The 19,060-nt window shown below is 34.1% G+C and overlaps 1 protein-coding gene across 1 annotated transcript in view; it reads right to left on the reverse strand.

Moving 5' to 3' along the window:
* MDGA2 (MAM domain containing glycosylphosphatidylinositol anchor 2) overlaps window positions 1-19,060 on the reverse strand; it is a 913,329-nt gene that overhangs the window by 526,666 nt on the left and 367,603 nt on the right. Inside the window, exon 2 of the mRNA XM_061430940.1 lies at window positions 5,475-5,614. Within this exon, the coding sequence (XP_061286924.1) occupies window positions 5,475-5,614 (140 nt within the window). The remainder of the gene's footprint in view (window positions 1-5,474; window positions 5,615-19,060) is intronic.

Consider the following 19,060-nt stretch of genomic DNA (forward strand, 5'->3'; position numbering starts at 1 on the left):
TTTCAAAAAGACACATCTAATTTCAAACTTCCATGTGATCTGTATATCCAATAATTTTGACTTTGCTTTGAGATCCATTTTCCAATCACCCTGGAGATCCAATTTTGATCATGAGAGGCAAAACTGTTAAAACCAAACAAATCCTCAGTTGGTATTTATATAGGAAATCTCCATCACATGACAATCCTTGCAAACTTTCAATGCATAGATTTAATTCAAGTACACAACATTTTTTTCAAGAGGAAAATAAGTGAGGACAATATAATCTACAGCCATGCCAATTATATTATATAAAAGTCTTAAGAAATAAAAGCAGAATTTAATTGAGCATCCTACCTTGGCTAGTGACAGGTGGTTTACCTTTACAAGTCTTCAAGAAAAGTAGAAGTACAATAATCCTGAATCAGAATTAAGCAACATTAGGTCAGCAACAAGGAAGCACAAACTAAGCTTAGGTGGATAAATATGCTAGCTCCTCATGAGGTTTGAGTCCAGAAGACAGGTACTGTCTTATCCTGGAGTTGCCTCAGGAAGGAAAATCTGAGACAAGAGATTACAGGTAGTAGTTTATTTTCAGAATTAATTCCAGGGAAGCAAAGTAGGTGACTGTGAACAGTGACACAGAGGAGAAAAACCAATAAAACAAAGTGTTATTACGCTAGACATTGCTGAGAGTGACTGGGGCTCCATTCTTCTGGGACCCTCCAAGGAACCATGTAGAAGAAGAATGTGTTACAAAATCACCTGACCAAGGGGGCAGGTATCAGCTGGATCCTACTTCCTATTGACCAAAGAGCAGCTTTTCAAATAGCAATTAGCACTATGCTGTAGAAAGTCTAGTCTTATTCTAGAATCTAAATGTTTCTGCTGTGACTCTATTCTTAGGACTCTAATAAAAGATCCACACATTATCCATAAACAGCATCAAATCTTCTAGATCATCATGCTCGCGGAGCAGGCACAATGATGTGTTATAGTCAATATAATGGGCTAGTATAATGTCATGTAGATTATGAACATGAGCAAGTTCCCTGTGCATTATAATGTTACAAAGAGTGAGACAGTTCATCTTGAGCTAGGGCAGAACTGTGCAAGTGCACTGCTGTCCATCTCACATAAAAGCAAATTTTAAATCCTTCTCCTTGAGAATTGAAAAGTGTTCACTTATCAGATGACTAGCTACATACTAGCTAGTATCAGAAGTGTGTCAATTTTTTCCAATGTAGACACAACTACTGGCCCAGACCACAACTAGCTCAAAATACATGAGCTAAATCCATGCTTGTGACCAAGCCCAACTTGAATGAGAGAGTAAGAAATACCCTACCTATTCTATTGGGTTACCTGCAATTGAGTAGTGATGACAGTAATAGTTTAGAATTATTAAGTTTATAGAAAAAATATTATTTTGTATTGGTAATACAATCATAAATATGATGATAACTAAGTATTTACTTTTTGCTAGGCACTCTGCTAAATGATCTACGTGTATTATCTCAAGTACATTGACTAATGTTGCTTTTGCAAGTATCTGGAATTGTCTGATAAATGTTTCTTCTAAGCATCAGGAACTGTTCATGGAATTAAACAAATGATGAACTCTGAAATAGCTGTAAATAAATTCAGATCTCCTCAGGAAGAAAAATGACCCTTTAAATTCATGAGGATTTTTATTAAATGTTAAAAAGTCTTTGGTTAATGCTGATGTACTGGGCATAAAAAGTATCAGTATTTGTACAGTATATTAGAGTGTTGAACCAAAAGAGTCTCTCTATAGTCTATATTAAAAGTAACAGTAACAAAACTATTTGAAGGCATGGTATCAATGATCAGAAAGGCTGTAAGAGCTATCTCCTAAACAAGCTATGGGAGTACATTTTCCCCACGTAACCATGAACTTAATAAAGATGTGTATCACCAGGGGGTGAGACTTTCTGTGCGTATGTGTTTGTGTCTATGTGTGTATGGGGAAAACTGTGAAGGTAGTTATTGATATGAAATTTGTGATTAATACATTTTTGGATATTTCTCCTAGACCCTTTCCCATATCCTATCCAAAGATATACTGAAAAAATATTGGTTGTTTCAGTTGGACAGTCACTCACCTGATATAGTAAACAGATCCAGTCTGTTAAATATCCTATTGTTTAAATCATTTATAGGAGAACTGTATATATAATTCATTTACTACTGGTTTTGTAACATTAAAAGAGAAGAGAGGAAGGAAAGACGAAGAAGGAGAGAAGGAGAGAAGGAAAAAAGAAAAGAAGGGAAAAAAGAAAAGGAAAATTAAGAGTGTAGTTAGCTGAATTCTGAAATTATGAATGTACAGAGGTACAACAACACTAGGTTGGTAGATTTATTGACAAACCCTTGTCTTCATTCTTACTTTTCCATATATTAATATCTTTATAATAAGCCTTTCTTAAATGAGGAGGACCTAGTTCTAGTCCTCGCAAGCTAAGAAAAGTTAATTAACAGAGATGCAAAGGCTCTGCAACGCATTAAAACACAAAAATAGTGAAATTTATTGAAATACATCTAATTTAGACTACATAAATGCTAAGAACCATTTCTAAAATTTGCTTATTTCAAATATGTTCAACAGTAGAGACTAAGTATAAATTACTTAAAATAATAAAAAGCCAGTATATATTTTATTATATGCATCTGTTTATATGTATATATGTAACATATGTGCATATATTTTTATAACCTGCATTTAACTTTTGAAAGGAGTCAATGTATAGATACGATGGTTACCATTATTGTATTATAGAGACAGGAAAACTGAGATGCAGAGAGCAGAGAGGTTAAGAAACTTTCCCAAAATCATGCTAGTAGTCAAGAAGGATCCTGGATTATACCCAGGCAGTCCCACGCTCATAACCACTGCTATGTACTGAATTTATTCACTTATTTTAAAGAAATTTTACATTGCTGCCTTAGAATACTTGTGGAAATGGAAATCCTTATGACTCTCATTGCCAGAGAAATACGTAACAGATTAAGAAATCTGAAAAGTGAATGAGGAAGTTCTCTTTTTCACTGCATTTCCAAATATTATCATATTCAGATTAAACAAAGGAGTAAGAAAACCTTTTCAGGTTCATGGTATCAGCCAAGAAAATTCATCCTGAGAAAACCAGCTGCCAACAGCACGCCCTTTAGTATTTAGACAGGATGCGAAGGCCCAGGTGTTTTGTCAGCCTTCCTTATACAGCTTGTTGACAAAGAAGAGGCCTAGTTAATTTTCCAAAGATGCAATATAAACTGAAACTGATTCACCTGCAAACACCTGAATTGCTTCTAGGAATGAAGAAATAATGATCCCCAAATAATACATTTTTAATAGGATTAGAATACACCGAAATGATTCCAAAAATGGAATTTATCAGGAAAAATGAATAAGGCAATAATCTACTTCTGTTTTTCAGAACTTCTTTTAGATTTCTCAGAGCTCAAAGATTCCATCCAGATTGCTGAAGCATGAAAGGGAAGATGTATGGAGAAAATAAGAAATGTCTGAGACTGTGGGAATGTAAGTATGAAGATAGAGGGAGCAGAATAGCTGGATGAATTAAAATGTAAGTTGCATTTTTAGTTCAGAATGTGCAGAATCTGGTACGGTCATTGTAAGAATAAGGGGATCGTCAGTGAGTATTCTCTTGTGTCTTCTTTTAGGTTTACTTGGACATTCCTGTTTTGATTTCAACTTTTTTACTCTGGAATTTTTATTCTATGCATATACATTAAAAAAGTAATAACAACACTGAACTTTCTTTGGGATAATATTCTTGAGTTAATGGTATCACTTTTTAATATAACTAAAATTATTTTAATTGGACTACATTATTTTCTATACAAATTTTTAAATAAAAATGCTATTTAAATATCAACTTATTTACCTACATCATGTTTCAACAATTATTGCTTCTGGGCTTGTGTATTTAGTTTGGCAATCATTTTTTTCTACCACATCTAATTCATTGGGTCAAATTTTCTGTGTATGTATGCTGAGTTGCTCAGTCATGTGTGACTCTGCGACCCCATGGCTCCTCTGTCCATGGAATTTTCCAGGCAAAAATACTGGAGCAGGTTGGCATTTCCTACTCCAAAGGACCTTCCTGATTGATCCAGAGATAAACCCACGTCTCTTGAGTATCCTGCACTGGCATGTGGATCCTTTACAACTGCACTAACTGGGAAGCCTCAAATTTTCTATAACTCAATTTTATTGAGACAAATTTATTCTTTAATAAATTTTCAGTTCTTAGAAAGTATCATAATTTGCAATTTTAGCCACTATGGATCTTAATATTTTCAAATAATTTTTAGATTACTTTTATTGTTATCCATTTTTTCAAATATGTTTATAAAACATATTTCACCATTTCAGTTTACTCATGGTCTCATCAATCCATTGCTTCATTCTATAAAGTTCACATGCTTATTTTAATTTGCTCTTCAGGGTCAAAATGGCAGAGTCAAAACATCCTTGAGAACTAAAGAGTAAAGGATGACAAGACCAAAAGACAAGATTAAAATGATGGGAGATTTTATAATCTTCACACTGTTCTTTACTTTTCCCTGTACAGTCATGTGTTAACTGCAATTTTTTTCTGTAATACAAATAAAATATATAACTTTGTCTACCAAATGAGACTTCTTTTTCATAACAGTGTTTGTGTTGAATAACAATCTATATTTTTAACCAGTCAGGTTAAATATATGACAGTAATAACTGGCAATTAATGAATAAAACATTCTGAAAATTTTGGATCTGAATGAAATCTTTAAATCACAGATACATAACCTAACAATATTATTTCCTATCTAAGTGCTTTTTTCACTTGTATAATTTTTTTCCTTTGTTCATTATTTATCACTTTAGTGCCCCTTGAAAGTCTCAATTTCTGTTCCTGGTACTTAGCTTGTAAAAGCTGTAGCTGCTGACTCTGAGAACCTGAATTCACACAGCACCTGCAAACATCTGTTTTGCAAGGTTTTCTCTGAATATAATGACTAGGAGTAAGGAAAGTACCTGTGACCTCGTGCATCACATTTTTAGAACAAACGCCTCCTCCACTGCAATTATGTCATCATGAAATCATGTTCCACATTCTAAAATAAACTCATTGCCATATGAATTGTTATCTGACAGAGATATTTTTGCAGTTGTCTTTTTTAACAGCTTCCTTAGACTACTGTCTTTTAAATTTCTCACAATACTAAAACAAAAAAAAAATTTTTTTGTCTATTCTACATGTTTACTTAAGCTTGAATGTTCAACAATTGCTACCCTTAGCCTACATTGCACATATAATATGGATTTCACATACACACACACACAAACACATATACATTTTCAGCTAAATCGTCTAAAATAAACATATATATATATATACTTTTTTTTTTTCTGATTTGCAAGACAAGTCAGAGAGTTTTCCACAATTTCACGGTTCAGGACTCACCTGTGGACGTGGATGTCCCGTGACTAGACAGGTCAGTTCCAGGGTTTCCCCTTCCCGTATGGTGTAGACCCTTTCTGAGTAGCGCTCCTCTTCAATGTTACAGGCCAAGCCTGAATGCACAATACGAACCGTGGGGGGAGCTGTTGAATCAGAAAGAAGATACGTAAAAAGATAAATAAACTGTCATCCACTGAATCATCATGGTTGTAAACGGCAATTCTTATTAGACTTTAGCTCTGTCAGATCCATCAGTCTTAACACTTTGAACATCCTCAAGGGATTAAACATTTTGCTGGACAGAAAGCTTCAAATTTATCTAAAAGTCGCCAACACATTCTGAAAATGGAAAACGGGAATAGGGTGCCGAGGAAAACTGGTGATTCAGGAAATCACCATCATTACAAGACCTGTAATAAAACTTGACTGCTAAAATGTGATAGTTCCCCTCAACTCTGAAATATAAAATTTAATATAGTAAAGGATGTTGTCCAAAGTCTATATAGTAGTAGTAGTCGTTCAGTCATGTCCGACTCTTTGCAACCCCACAGACTGTGGTCCCCCAGGCTCCTGTGTCCATGGGATTCTCCAGGCAAGAATACTGGAGTGGGTTGCCATTCCCTTCTCCAGAGGATCTTCCTGACCTAGGGATAGAACCCAGGTCTCCAGAGTTGCAGGTAGATTCTTTACCGTCTGTGATACAGGGACTATAGTGGTGAAAAAGATCACTCAAAGGAAAAAGTAATCTAAATTAAAGACATTTCCATTTTTCTGTTAATGTTCTAAGTCCTGTGTTAAAACTAGGAAGCTAAAGAATAGGAAGATTTAGCTGTCAGAAATTGAGTATCAACTTAGTTTTCAATATTTATAGACTCCTATATTAATATGAACAAAAGCCACTGGTGATGATCATAGATCACTGAGGCCTAAGTATAAAATTCTGACTCAAGATAGACTTAGTTTTCATGAAATTGTATAAATTTCTAAGTACAATTTCTCCTACTTCAGTGCTACATGGGCCTATAAAACTTGTCTAGGATTCATTGACTTACTCTTTGTTACCCTACGGACTATAGCCCACCAGGGTCCTCTGTCCATGGAATTTTCTAGGCAAGAATAATGGAGCAGATTGTCATGCACTAAGAATTGAACCCATGTCTCCTGCAGTTCCTGCATTGCAGGCAGATTCTCTACCACTGAGCCACTGGGGAAGCCCATAGGAGACCTATTACACTCAAAAACTCTTTTGGTCCTGAGAAATACTTAGATAATAGGATAGGCTTCTTGCCATCAAGGAGATTACTGTAAGTGACTAGCTTCAAACTGGAGATCATCCCCATTTGTGAATTCAGCAATTTTGTTTGTAATATATTTGGAATAGAGAAGAAAAATTTGTTGTAATTGGAGAAAAAGCTTTATCTGTATATAAGAACAATAATCTCAAGAATTTACTGATAGCAATCTCAGCCTCAACAGCAGTATTATCAGCAGAGGCTGTAGTTGCTTAAAAATTAATATGACTATATTTGGAATTTTGTACTTAACATTTAAAAGATCATGAATATTGTTAAATTTGCAGATAAATTTGGTGATTTATGGAGGAAATAAGATAATTATAAGTCCAACTTAAAGGAAATTTTCTTTTGGGACAACCTGTGTTCTGAAAATAAAAAAGAATAGTTTCCAATACTAATACTTTGCTTTACATAACAAGAATGTATAGAATACTCCTAGAGTTTAAGAACTGAAAAGGGCAAAGTTTGTTATTGTTCTTAATTTCAAACTGAAATACAGAGAAGTCTGCTTGTAAATAATAGTAAAAAACAACCAGTTATTTCCATTTTCTTTCTGGATATCCGAGCAAAGTACTGTTCTTCAACCTTTAAATGCAGGATCAAATTTAAATTTCAATTTAGATACATAATATTAGAAAGCCACTTATTTTTAAACATCTGTCACACAACTGTTTACATATTATGGAGGTTAACAAACTGATGACAATCAATTAACACTTTCAAAATATAAATAGAAAATTGTTAAGGATAAAATAGAGATTCATTACCTTGAAATATATTTCTATGCCAAATTTAGCCTAACAAGTGATAGTTCACATGTTTATTAATATATCTAATTATATAGTAACATGGCATCTTTTCTAGATTAATTTACAATGTTATTTTTGCTTTATTTCATATCAATGAATAGTATTATTATTTTAAGGATCATCCTTCCAAAGAATCATTATGCAAATAAGTAGCTTTATTTTAAAAGTTTAAATTATACAGTAAGCACACTGTCTTCACCTACAAGGGTTAATTTTCTGCTATTTTCTTCCATATTTTAACACATTCTTGGAAGAGGCAATTGCCTATATACTGAGCCTTCCACCTATCTTATAGGATGGGGAATATTCTACCAAATTATAAGTGTTAAAGATGTACTTTACCTAGTATGCATTAAAATATATAGTCAGTACTTCAGAAGCTCAATGATAATGTGAACATTTTTGGAAGCTCCCATGAACTCTTTTGGTCTGCAGAACATTCAACTGAAAGGTCTTAGAATTCATGCAGGTCAATGCTCTTATTTCCGAATTATGGAAGGAAAGTCTGAGAACATCAGGTGGCCTGGCAACAGGCTTGCAGCTAGTTGTGGCCTCAATGATACCAGGACCACCGGTCCTAGGCTCTCTTTACTAACTCATGCTATTAATTCTATCACAGACATAGTCAAAGCAGGTTTAAATAACTCCTAAACTAGATCTAGACTAGACCAGGGGGTAAAAAAAGATAGAGAAAAAGTGCATGAAGTAGTTACAGCACCATAACTAGATCAACAATATTAATTGTATAATGGTTCCAAACCTAGCCAGTGTAACATTGTCACAATTTTTGTCCTGTCTCCAAATCCAAACAAAATCTTATGATTTCCCAAATAATGTGTTGTAACTTATTTTTTCATTATGTTGAATTTTGCCTAAGAGGGACTTCCCAGGTGGCGTTAATGATAAAGGATCCACCTGCCAATGCAGGAAACATAAGAGACTTGAGTTTCATCCCTTCGGGAAGATCCCCTGGAGAAGGAAATGGTAACCCAGTCCAGTATTCCTGCCTAGAAAATTCCACAAACAGAGGAGCCTGGCGGGCTATAGTCCATGGGGTTGCAAAGAGTCAGACACGACTGAGTAACTAAACAGCATGAAATTTCATGGAGTCCAAATCACCCTACATGGCATTTAGTTCCCTGTAAATGGGCCACATATTGACTATTCAACATGAAATCTCACTTCTCTGTATCATCAGCCCAATATCAGTGGGAAGTTAAAGAACACTGACAATTCAAGTTCTTTGATCATGATGTTCCCCCATATAGAATTCCCATACTGATCTTTGGACCAATGTTGCAAAAGCTTCTTGAATTACTTAGCAATGACTTTCTTCTCTTTTTTACCAGGTAATGTGTATTGCCCAGTGATTCTCCTTTTTCTTAACATTCTAACTTGATAAGAAGCACGTCATTACAAGAATGAACATCATTTTGAGCATCTATTCCACATTACCTAATTCAGAGCACGGAGTAGGTATTTAATAATTAATTCATAATTTTTAAGCATATATCACTATAAGGACTCTAACCTCCTATTTTAGCAAAAATATCAACTATTAGGACACTGAATTTGCCTACTTTAAATACAAATGCAATTTGCAGTACTATATCTAAAGCAAGACATGTTTTACCCTCTGCCTTGTTAGAAAAAAATCTTAATTCATTATCCTTAAATTGGACTAAGGGTTATGATCCCCTTTGCCCTATAGAGTCAGCAATGAATTAAAATGTTAAAATATTGCAAGAGACTCATATTCATCCAAATTTGCTTGCAATAAACCAAATCCCATTACATAAAATCATTCCTAACACTAATTCTATCAAATCCCTTAATCTGAATAAACTGGCTTTGGGCTCAAGAGGTCAGCCTAAAAGGACAAAAGAGAAACATTCTCTTATCTTGTTAGAGTATACTTTTCAAAGTCATACCAAATTCTCTCTGTATTCTGCTGGAGAAAGAACACAAATAAATTCTCCAATGGCAACAGCAAGAGCATATTTTAGCCTTTTATCTCATAAAAAGACTTTCAAACATATATTAATTGAGCAACTGCTATAGATGAGGCATGAGGCTATGTGCTAAGGATATGAAGATGGATGCTATGAGCGGTGCCCTCTATGGCCAAAGCCTATTGTGTTTTCAGCCTATTGGGTCTGACCAATTTATATACATACAGAAATCATTAAAAAATTACAATTGAACAGAAGAGTTATCTAACAGAAGTAAGTGAAAAGTACTACAACAGGACAGAGCAGAAACCGACTAAATCTGCCTGGGGGATTCCGACAGGTTTCAGGAAGCCAATGACATTTAACAAGGTTTGCAAAGATACATACAGTGGAGGCAAAAGAGGAAGAACATTGCAGAGAAAGGAAATAGTGTGTTCAAAAGCATGTAATCACGTCTTTTGACATGATATTGCCTGCAGGGTTTAGGAAATAACTACATGAAAATGTGATCCACACAATGTATAATCTACTCCAAACCTCGAGACCAGTGCCACTCTCTCAATCTACCCTAATGTCTCCAGGCATAGGAAAGAGACTGTAGGGCCCTGCCAATGGAAAAGATGGGAGAAACCTACGTGAGAGTTCTTATTAGACAAGACTTGAGGACTGATTGATGTGGGAGTGAGGGAACATGAATTCAGAGGTCACTGAAGTTAATATTTTGGTTAAACAGGTGAAAGACTTTTTTTAATAAAAAATATTCTCTTGATCAGTAGGGGTTCCACATTATTCACAGTTGGGAGAGACTTAAAATGAGGGGATCTGAGTCCAAATAATGGAGTGGTTTGTTAGAGCGAGGACTCAGACATGAAGTGTTTTTGAGGGAGAAGCTTTTTCCATGTTCCTGAAGGATATGCTGTTATTAGCATTAGTAAGTTTCATAATAAGAGTTTTCTTTCCTCTAACAACTTCAAGCAAGAGTATTGTAGCATATCCTTCAAATCCCTGGTCCAACTATTCTCTGGGAATTCAAATTCCAGTAATATCATACCACTTTGCTACACTAGTTCAAGGTAACTTGGGGTTACTGAGTTACTAGTTTAAAATACTACATAAGTCTTCTCCTTCCTCCTTTTGCACAATGATTTCCCATTCAAATTTTAAATTAAGTATTATGTCTACAAGCATGGGGCTTCCCTTGTGGCTCAGACAATAAAGAATCTGCTGCAATGCAGGAGACCCAGGTTTGATCCCTGGGTTGGGAAGATTCCCTGGAGAAGGGCATGGCAACCCACTCCAGTATTCTTGCCTAGAGAATTCCATGGACAGAGGAGTCTGGGGTCACAAAGAGTTGGACACAACTGAGTGACTAATATTTTTACTTTTCTCTGAGTATAGTCTATAATTATCCCTCTTCTTGGTGACAATTCTTTTGCCTGATATCTTTCTCCTTAGGCTCATTATATCAATATATATTTAATATAACAAATTCAGATAAGGAAGCAGAGAATATGAAGATTTGGGAGAGGAGGTGAAAATTTTAGTGTTAGAAGCTGATGGTGAGCTGGCCAACAAATGAAAAGTTGCTGCTTGATATAAAGATTTAGAGCTTTTAAATGGTAGCTGATGTTTGACAGCAATAGAATAGATGCAATCCCTAAAACAGAGCATGTAGAGTGAGAAATTAAGAGAATAATGATAAAATCATAAGGAATGTGAATTCTTGGTACAGAGCTGGTGTGGATGTGAATATGGATACAGTGAGGCCAAGAAAGGAGACTCAGAGGCAGAGGATTATAAATAAAATGTAATGCTTCAAAAGTTACACAAAGAGATGCTCGAGGATGGTAAATTGTCCAAAACTGTCACTTACAACAGATTTGGAGGAGCATAAACAAAAGATCATTGCCAATGATAGTTAGGAAGGCACTGGGAAATTTCAAGTGAGGCTGTAGAACAACAAGGGGGAAAGATGAAGGAGGTGAGGTTTGCAAAAGATAAAAGTCTTCCTGGGTCAACCAAGCTTCGGGCAAAAGGTAAAACTGCTTTGAGGTTTACCCATATGTAAAAAATAAGGAAGCATACAATTAAGCATTCTAAAATACTATACCAATGTCTCAGGATTACAAAGACTATTTACATTATAAGAAACAAACCATAATGTCTGTATTTCCGACATAAACTGTAACTTTTAGCCATACTATACTATTTTTCTACTATCTTTCATCATGCTTATAAAATTAATTTTCCCTAAAATCTGGCTTTCTTTATTTTCTTTCCTTTTTTCTTATCTTTCTGCTCTTTTACAAGTTTAAATCTTGTAACTTTGGTATCCTATATACAGAAATCGCTCAAAACAGTCTAATCTTTACTCCAAAAAAAAAAAAAAATCAAAGTTAATCCTCACAGCATATGAATATGCTTAATCTCTCCCATATTAAAGACTGGAGACAAAACAACATTTATCCTCTCATCACAGGTCTCCTCTCATCTTTACTTTACAGCCTAGTGATTGGAACTAATGGTACCCACTCTATGCCACACTTTGCATGTTTTTGCAATCCTCAGGCCATAGCAGTCTGGCACCTACCCTATCTTTTGTGTTTATAAAAGAATAAGGAAGAAAAATAGAAAACTGTTTTCTTTGCTCAACTGCTAATTTTTGTCATTATTTCGATCCCTTATATCTCCTTCAGTCTTAGTTTGCCTGCCTTCATTTCTGCAACTATAAGGACCTTTTGAAATTACACATTTGTTCTACCCTTCAAAATAATATAAACTATTATTATATCCCACTATTATTCTTACAAACAGGAATGTAAGCATATATTAAAACATGCAGACAGCAGAATATTCAATTTCTATGTCTATTACAATAATTTCTGCAAAAAATAGTTAAAATCCTTCTGTCACTGTCATTTAAATAATCCCAAATAGGACAATATCTTGATATACAAACATTTTGCAGATTATTTATAATTGGCTTTTACTCATTTGGTTGTTTTTAATTAACTACTATTTTAGCATCAAAGTGAATTTATTTTCCTTTACCCTCATCCTTCATACTTGGTTAACACTGAATGCTTGCCCACTGGAGAGAAATACATTTTATCTTTAATATGATTAGTTATAAAGTGAAAGTACTAAGATCATATTGATCATATTCTGGATTTAATCAAAAGAAGATCATATCTACCTCAGTATGACTTTGGTGAAGGCTCTGAATATGAAAGGTTTTGAATATTTTGTATAATTTCCTCAGCACACGTTGAGCAGCATTGTTATAAATTAATTGAGCTGCCTTGAGAAATTCTGCAAAGCCCAGAGTAAGGTAAGAAAATTAAACCCTGAAGCCTCTGGTTCTAGAAAGAAGCTATTAATTTTTCCTAAATAACAGAAGTTTATCTGATTTTTTAGGTTAATGTTAGTCAAGAATTTAAAGCAAAGAGTTTATATTTTTAATTAAAAAACAAGTTATCTGTTATATGTAATAGATACTATTTAACAAAATGAAGAAAGTTTGTCATTAAAGAAAATGACAGTAAATAACAATGTAATTATGTTCATGAAAGTTTAAAGTTAAACAGAGAAGAATATAAGCAATTTAAATTTTAATATTAAAAACAATAATAAAAGCAATAATGTTTTGTGTAAAAGAATTATCTTTTAATGTCATCTTAAAGCATTCTTGAATATAGGTGCTAACTTTACAAAAAACTGAATGTGTGCATGCTAAGTTGCTTCAGTGGGATATAGCTATTTGCAACAAAAAGCTGAATACATAATGGCAAAATATTAACCTAAATCATCTTCTACAAAATGACATATTTGATTCTTCTGTGTCTTAAATGAAACAGTATAAAACTTATAAATATTATTAAATTAAGGTTTCTACATTAAAAACTTCAGATTTCATCAGAAATAACCTTTTTGTTTTCATCTCAAAACATAACCTATTAATATAAAGCTAAAACTTCAAAGACTCTTGTATGTTTTATAGATAGAAAAAAAAAAAAAACAAGTTTCACTGAACCTATGGTTCTTAACATTCTTTTCAAATACAGCATTTGACAACCTCTGATGTGTGTACCAGAGAGGAACTGTGGGTCCCTAAGTCTGACATACATAGCCATCCATGCTTCTACATGGATATTCCCAGCCCAAGCCATTCAGCCATTCATTATGTTCTTCCCAGTATTTCCCAGGAGAAATATATGACCTATATGTAAGCAATATTTGAAAGCTTATCAAATAGTTCATTAACCTTGTATTGTATTTACAAAGGACTTATGTGAACTAAGCTTTGTGCTACAACTTAGGGTAAATATTGTGGTGAACTAAGCTTTCCCTAAGAAGGTGGAAATGTGAGATACTATTCACAAGTTCCTGTTTCTATATCAGATCCAATGCCAAATCATGAAATGTCTCCAACTAAAGACTGAATCATGTTTCTATCTAATCAGTAAATTTTAGTAGGAAAAACAAAAACAAGAAACAAAAAAACAAAAACAACTACTCCAGAAATTTTGGGGGCTAGGCCATAGACTATAAATACAAAAAAAAAAAAAAAGGAAAAAAAATGGCAAAGACAGAAGGGAGACTCCTCTTGCTTTTATGGTACCATTCTGTTACATGCTTTGAGTCATCTTGGAAGCATAGTGAAGGAGGCAGAGAAACTATTATAATGCTATGAGAGAGAACAGCATTTAATCTTTAAAACTGTGGGTAAGTTTTACCCCCTCTAAATCAACTTCGTGATAAGGCTTCCTCTTAATAATGTCCAAAGTTATATATCATGTGCTCAGTGAACCCTCTAAAGTTCTTTGAACCAAATCTTCCTGATTCATCAATTATCACATCTTATGAGATCAGGACGCCTGAACCCACAGGTACTAATTACATCATTTTTAAACACTCTGGACTGAAATGTATACTTAAATGTACTCACCTTCTCTAAAATTAAGGGCATTTCAGCTTTCTTGGAAAGAACTACAAAGCCCCAGCAAATATTAACTAAAATGAAATTAGTATCATCATTGTGCTCTAACTTTAATCACTATTTGGTTATTTAGAGACCGCTATTATTTCTTTCAGTCTAACTCATCAACAAAACAAATGATATTTACTAAAGAATATGCCAAAAATGAAAACTTCAAGTTGCTTCTCCAAGAGTGGCAATGACAGACATAGGATTTTGAGTATCTGGCCTGCTGACTTCCCCATTGTTTCTCTCCATTGAGTAATGACTACTTCTGTGTGTGACTAGCCCCAAGAAGGACAAGTCCCTCAACATGTTACAAAAATGCCTTTGAAACTCCAGCACAGAGGAATCTGTGTGATAATGACACAACCCAAAGTCTCCTTCAGAACTAAAGGGAAAAGCAATTATCACGAAGCCATAATGATTCCAATCCCACCAGGCAATATTCATAGACTTAGAACTCAGCAAATACCAGACACTTGTGCAAAGCTTGGTATTTTTTGACACATTTGGTAGTTCTTTCTAAATCCCTAAAATGTGTATTTTAAATATACATTTGAAAAAATATGACATCTCCATTGAAGGTTAGTGAATATTCAAAGATGAGTTTCATCTACAGTTGTCTTCCCTAGGTCGGGAAGATCCCCTAGAGAAGGGAAAGTCTACCCACTCTAGTAATCTGGCCTGGAGAATTCCATGGACCGACTGTATAGTCCATGGGGACGCAAAGAGTCAGACACAACTGAGCAACTTTCACTTTCACATTCACAGTTGTCTTTCTCTAGAAACAAATTGTGTTGTGTGTATTTATATATGTGTGTGTGTGTGTGTGTGTGCTGTTGTTGTTTAGTCTGTTTAACACTTTCATAGATATATATATATTTAACACTTTCATAGATACATATATATACGTACACACATATATATGTATGTATGTGCATGTGTGAGGGTGCTCAGATGTGTCTGACTCTTTGCAACCCCATGGACTGTAGCCCACCAGGCTCCTCTGTCCATGGGATTCTCCAGGCAAGAATATTGGAGTGGGTTGCCATTTCCTCATCCAAGGGATCTTCCTGACCCAAGGACTGAACCCTATCTCCAGCATCTCCTACATTGCAAGAGGATTCTCTACCGCTGAGCCACTAGAGAAGCCTATATATGTACATAGGTATGTATATAAATAATGCCATGCCACATCCTTATTTTTAAAGGATAGACTTTATGTCTTTAGAATTTAGAGGAAAACACCAGAATAAGAAAAATAATTATCAATCATTTATATTCCCAAAGACAAAGCGTATTTTTATTAAATTAGTTGGTACCATAAGAGATAAAAGTAAAAACATTTTTATAAACCATTATGTGAAACATAAGCACTTATTAGTAAATATTATCACTCAACTTCTAATTTTGTACTTAAGCTTGACAGTTTCAAAGAACTATACACAGGAGATGAGGAAATGCCCACAGTTTCAGTTCAAGCAATTTAATTTCCATTTGAGGATGAAATTTTGAAATTGACCTTTTGAATATCTCAGTGGTTCACCTCTATGCAGTGTGAAACAGCATTTCCCAGGAAGGCTCTTAGACCTGTCATCTCTCCCACACCCCTCTCATCTCAGGTCAGGACCTGGCACACTCACTTTCCTGCTCAATCACCTGTGCTCCTTGAGTTTTCCATGGAGCAAGACCTTGCTCTCCACTTCATGTTTCACATCCTCCTAAATGAATTCATAAATACCTTTTCTAAGAATTGTCATATTTGTTATTAATGTCAGGATTTGTTAATAGAACAAACAATATGAGAAATCTGCAGTATTACAAAACCTTAAAATCTTAAGAGTACTAGCAAAAACATGGGTGATCCACACCACTTAATAAGTACACAAGGTTTTTTAAATTTAATTTTATAGCTTTAATCTGCTTTTTTCTATTACGAACTTCTAATTAATATTTACCTGATTTTTTTGAGCAGACAAAGGAATCTGTAAAAACCTATAAACAATTGCTTATACCTACAGCCCCTTATGTTAAATATAAAACTGTTATGCTTAAATTCTCTTAGCACCATCCACCTAGCCTCAGATATTATGCTTGACATCCTTCTAATTTTCTCTGCAGAATCTAAGAGGTCATATCTGTTTGATGTTAAACCAAATGAGTTATTCAGATTGTAAGCAGTCTGGGTTGTAACACAGTTGGATCAGTGCCTTTCAAACATTCTTCCAAACACAAGTAGTCTGAAGACATGTTCAGTGTTGTTCAATCTGGATAATTTTTAAAGAAATTTAAACCACTATAGTATTTGCTTTGTCGAAGATATTGATAAAGATAATAAATAAATGAAACCTAATGTTAGAGTAATCATGAGGTAATATATATCTCCATGATTGTTAGATGAGAATCAGTAGTTTTTTGAGGATGCAGTTTGCCAGTTTAGAGTCCAAATGTAAATGTATATATAACATTTGGGCCACCTCTAAAACAAAAACGACTAATGAGACAAACTGCCAGAAGGTACACAAACAAATATTTCCACTACAGTATTTATAAGTGAAAAACTGGAAACACCAGAATATTTGGAAAACTACTGAGTTGCTATTTCCTTCTCCAGGGGATATTCCTGACCCATGGATCAAACCTGCCTCTCCTGAGCCACGAGGGAAGCCCACATTAAACATGGGTATGTAGTTCCAAATTTATTGATATATAAAGATGCTGATGTCATTGATTTTTTAAAAATTTTAAGAAGAGTGTTGATCACACAGAATGCTGTGATTATAAGCAAGGGCTCTGAATTGAGGTGTCCAGGTTCAAATTCCCACTATGACACTTACTGTGTGACATTGAGTAAGTGACCTGATCTTTCTGTGCCTTTGTTTTGGTATCTGTAAAACTAATTAAAAATAAAACCTCTCTCAGAGGGTTTAGTGACAGTGTGATAAATATTGCTCATTAGAACAATGTTCAGCTCATCAAAGCTGGCAGCAAGTGTAAGTAAGCCATTAATATTTCCAAATGTACATGTAAAGTTTTCACATGTACAAATTCATTATATGTATAAGGAGATATATGCATGTGTGTACAGATAAATACATGTGTGTGTGTATATATATATAGACATATATATATATAGATATATACACACACGCAGGTGTATATACAGGTGTGTATACATATATTTTTTTCTTTTAATTAAAAAGTCTCTAACAGCAAGAATTGAATCTTTCTGATATTGCTAATTTAAAGTACTGGGTTTGGAGTTGGGTTTCCTGGGTTGGAAACATTAGAATATAATCCAAAATAATCTTAATTTCTTCATGTATAAAGTGGGGATGAAATGACTTTCTACTTCATACAGTTATAGCAATAATAGTAGATAATCATATCTAGGGTTTACCATAGTACACAGCTCTAGCATTAAGCATTTAAAATTTTAGTTTTTCTTAGCAGCCTAAAATCTCCATGTATGGAACAAACATTGCAGGAATAATATTATTTCTGATTAATAAAATCATTACAAATTCTCATCCCAGTAACTAATATGAAACAAAAAAACTAGAAATGAAGAACATTTGTAAAAAGTGACACTAACTTTATGTAAATTGCTCACATAATGAAATGATCAAATTTGTCAGTGAATCTAAATTTAGATTCAACTGGTGCTTTTCAAAAGTAAACATGGGAAAATAACAAGGTAAATACTATTTAATTTACTTAATTAATGTCACAAACCAATTTTAAATAAATAAAAATAAGGAAATACCAAATGAATAACAAGTGTACTTATCAACAGAAAACCATTTCAGATAGGCTTCTGTCTAATTAATCACTACATTCAGCATTGTTAGAAATAATATTTTAGTAATCAGTGCACAAATCATGTAGAGCCAAACATCTGTAGAAATTTCAAAGGCATATCCAAAAAAATTATAAAGTGACATTTTCAATACTGAAGTTTCAATACCGAAAATGAATAACAGAAGCCAAAAATGTTATTATGCAGATAAGTCTCCATTTTAATTAAGGGCTGAGAATGAGACCTGAGGGTCAAATTCCAGAGCTATTTTGACATATATCAAATGTTCCTTAATTTACACTGAAAAGCCTTTCTAACAAGTTCTCATGTCAATATGTTCCTATTAGCTACCAGTACCTTTAAGTGGTGTTTTGTCACTGACCTACATTAGTATATCAAATTATGACAAGAAATTAATGGCTTCTCACAATAATAATTCAGATTACACTCTCTAGCTAAATACTTAGAAGAGAACCTCAAGAGCAACAAAACATGAATATCTGTTTCTACTTTGTTTAACAATAAAAAAAATTGACTATAACAGTAGATAGCTATACAGGCTCACAAAATATTCACTTAGGATTTTGTACAAAGGTTCAGTTCAGTTCAGTTCAGTCACTCAGTCGTGTCTGATTCTTTGTGAACCCATGAATTGCAGCACGCCAGGCCTCCCTGTCCATCACCATCTCCCGGAGTTCACTCAAACTCACGTCCATCAAGTCAGTGATGCCATCCAGCCATCTCATCTTCTGG

The sequence above is a fragment of the Bos javanicus genome, chromosome 10, assembly GCF_032452875.1.
Source record: "Bos javanicus breed banteng chromosome 10, ARS-OSU_banteng_1.0, whole genome shotgun sequence".
NCBI lineage: Eukaryota > Metazoa > Chordata > Mammalia > Artiodactyla > Bovidae > Bos > Bos javanicus.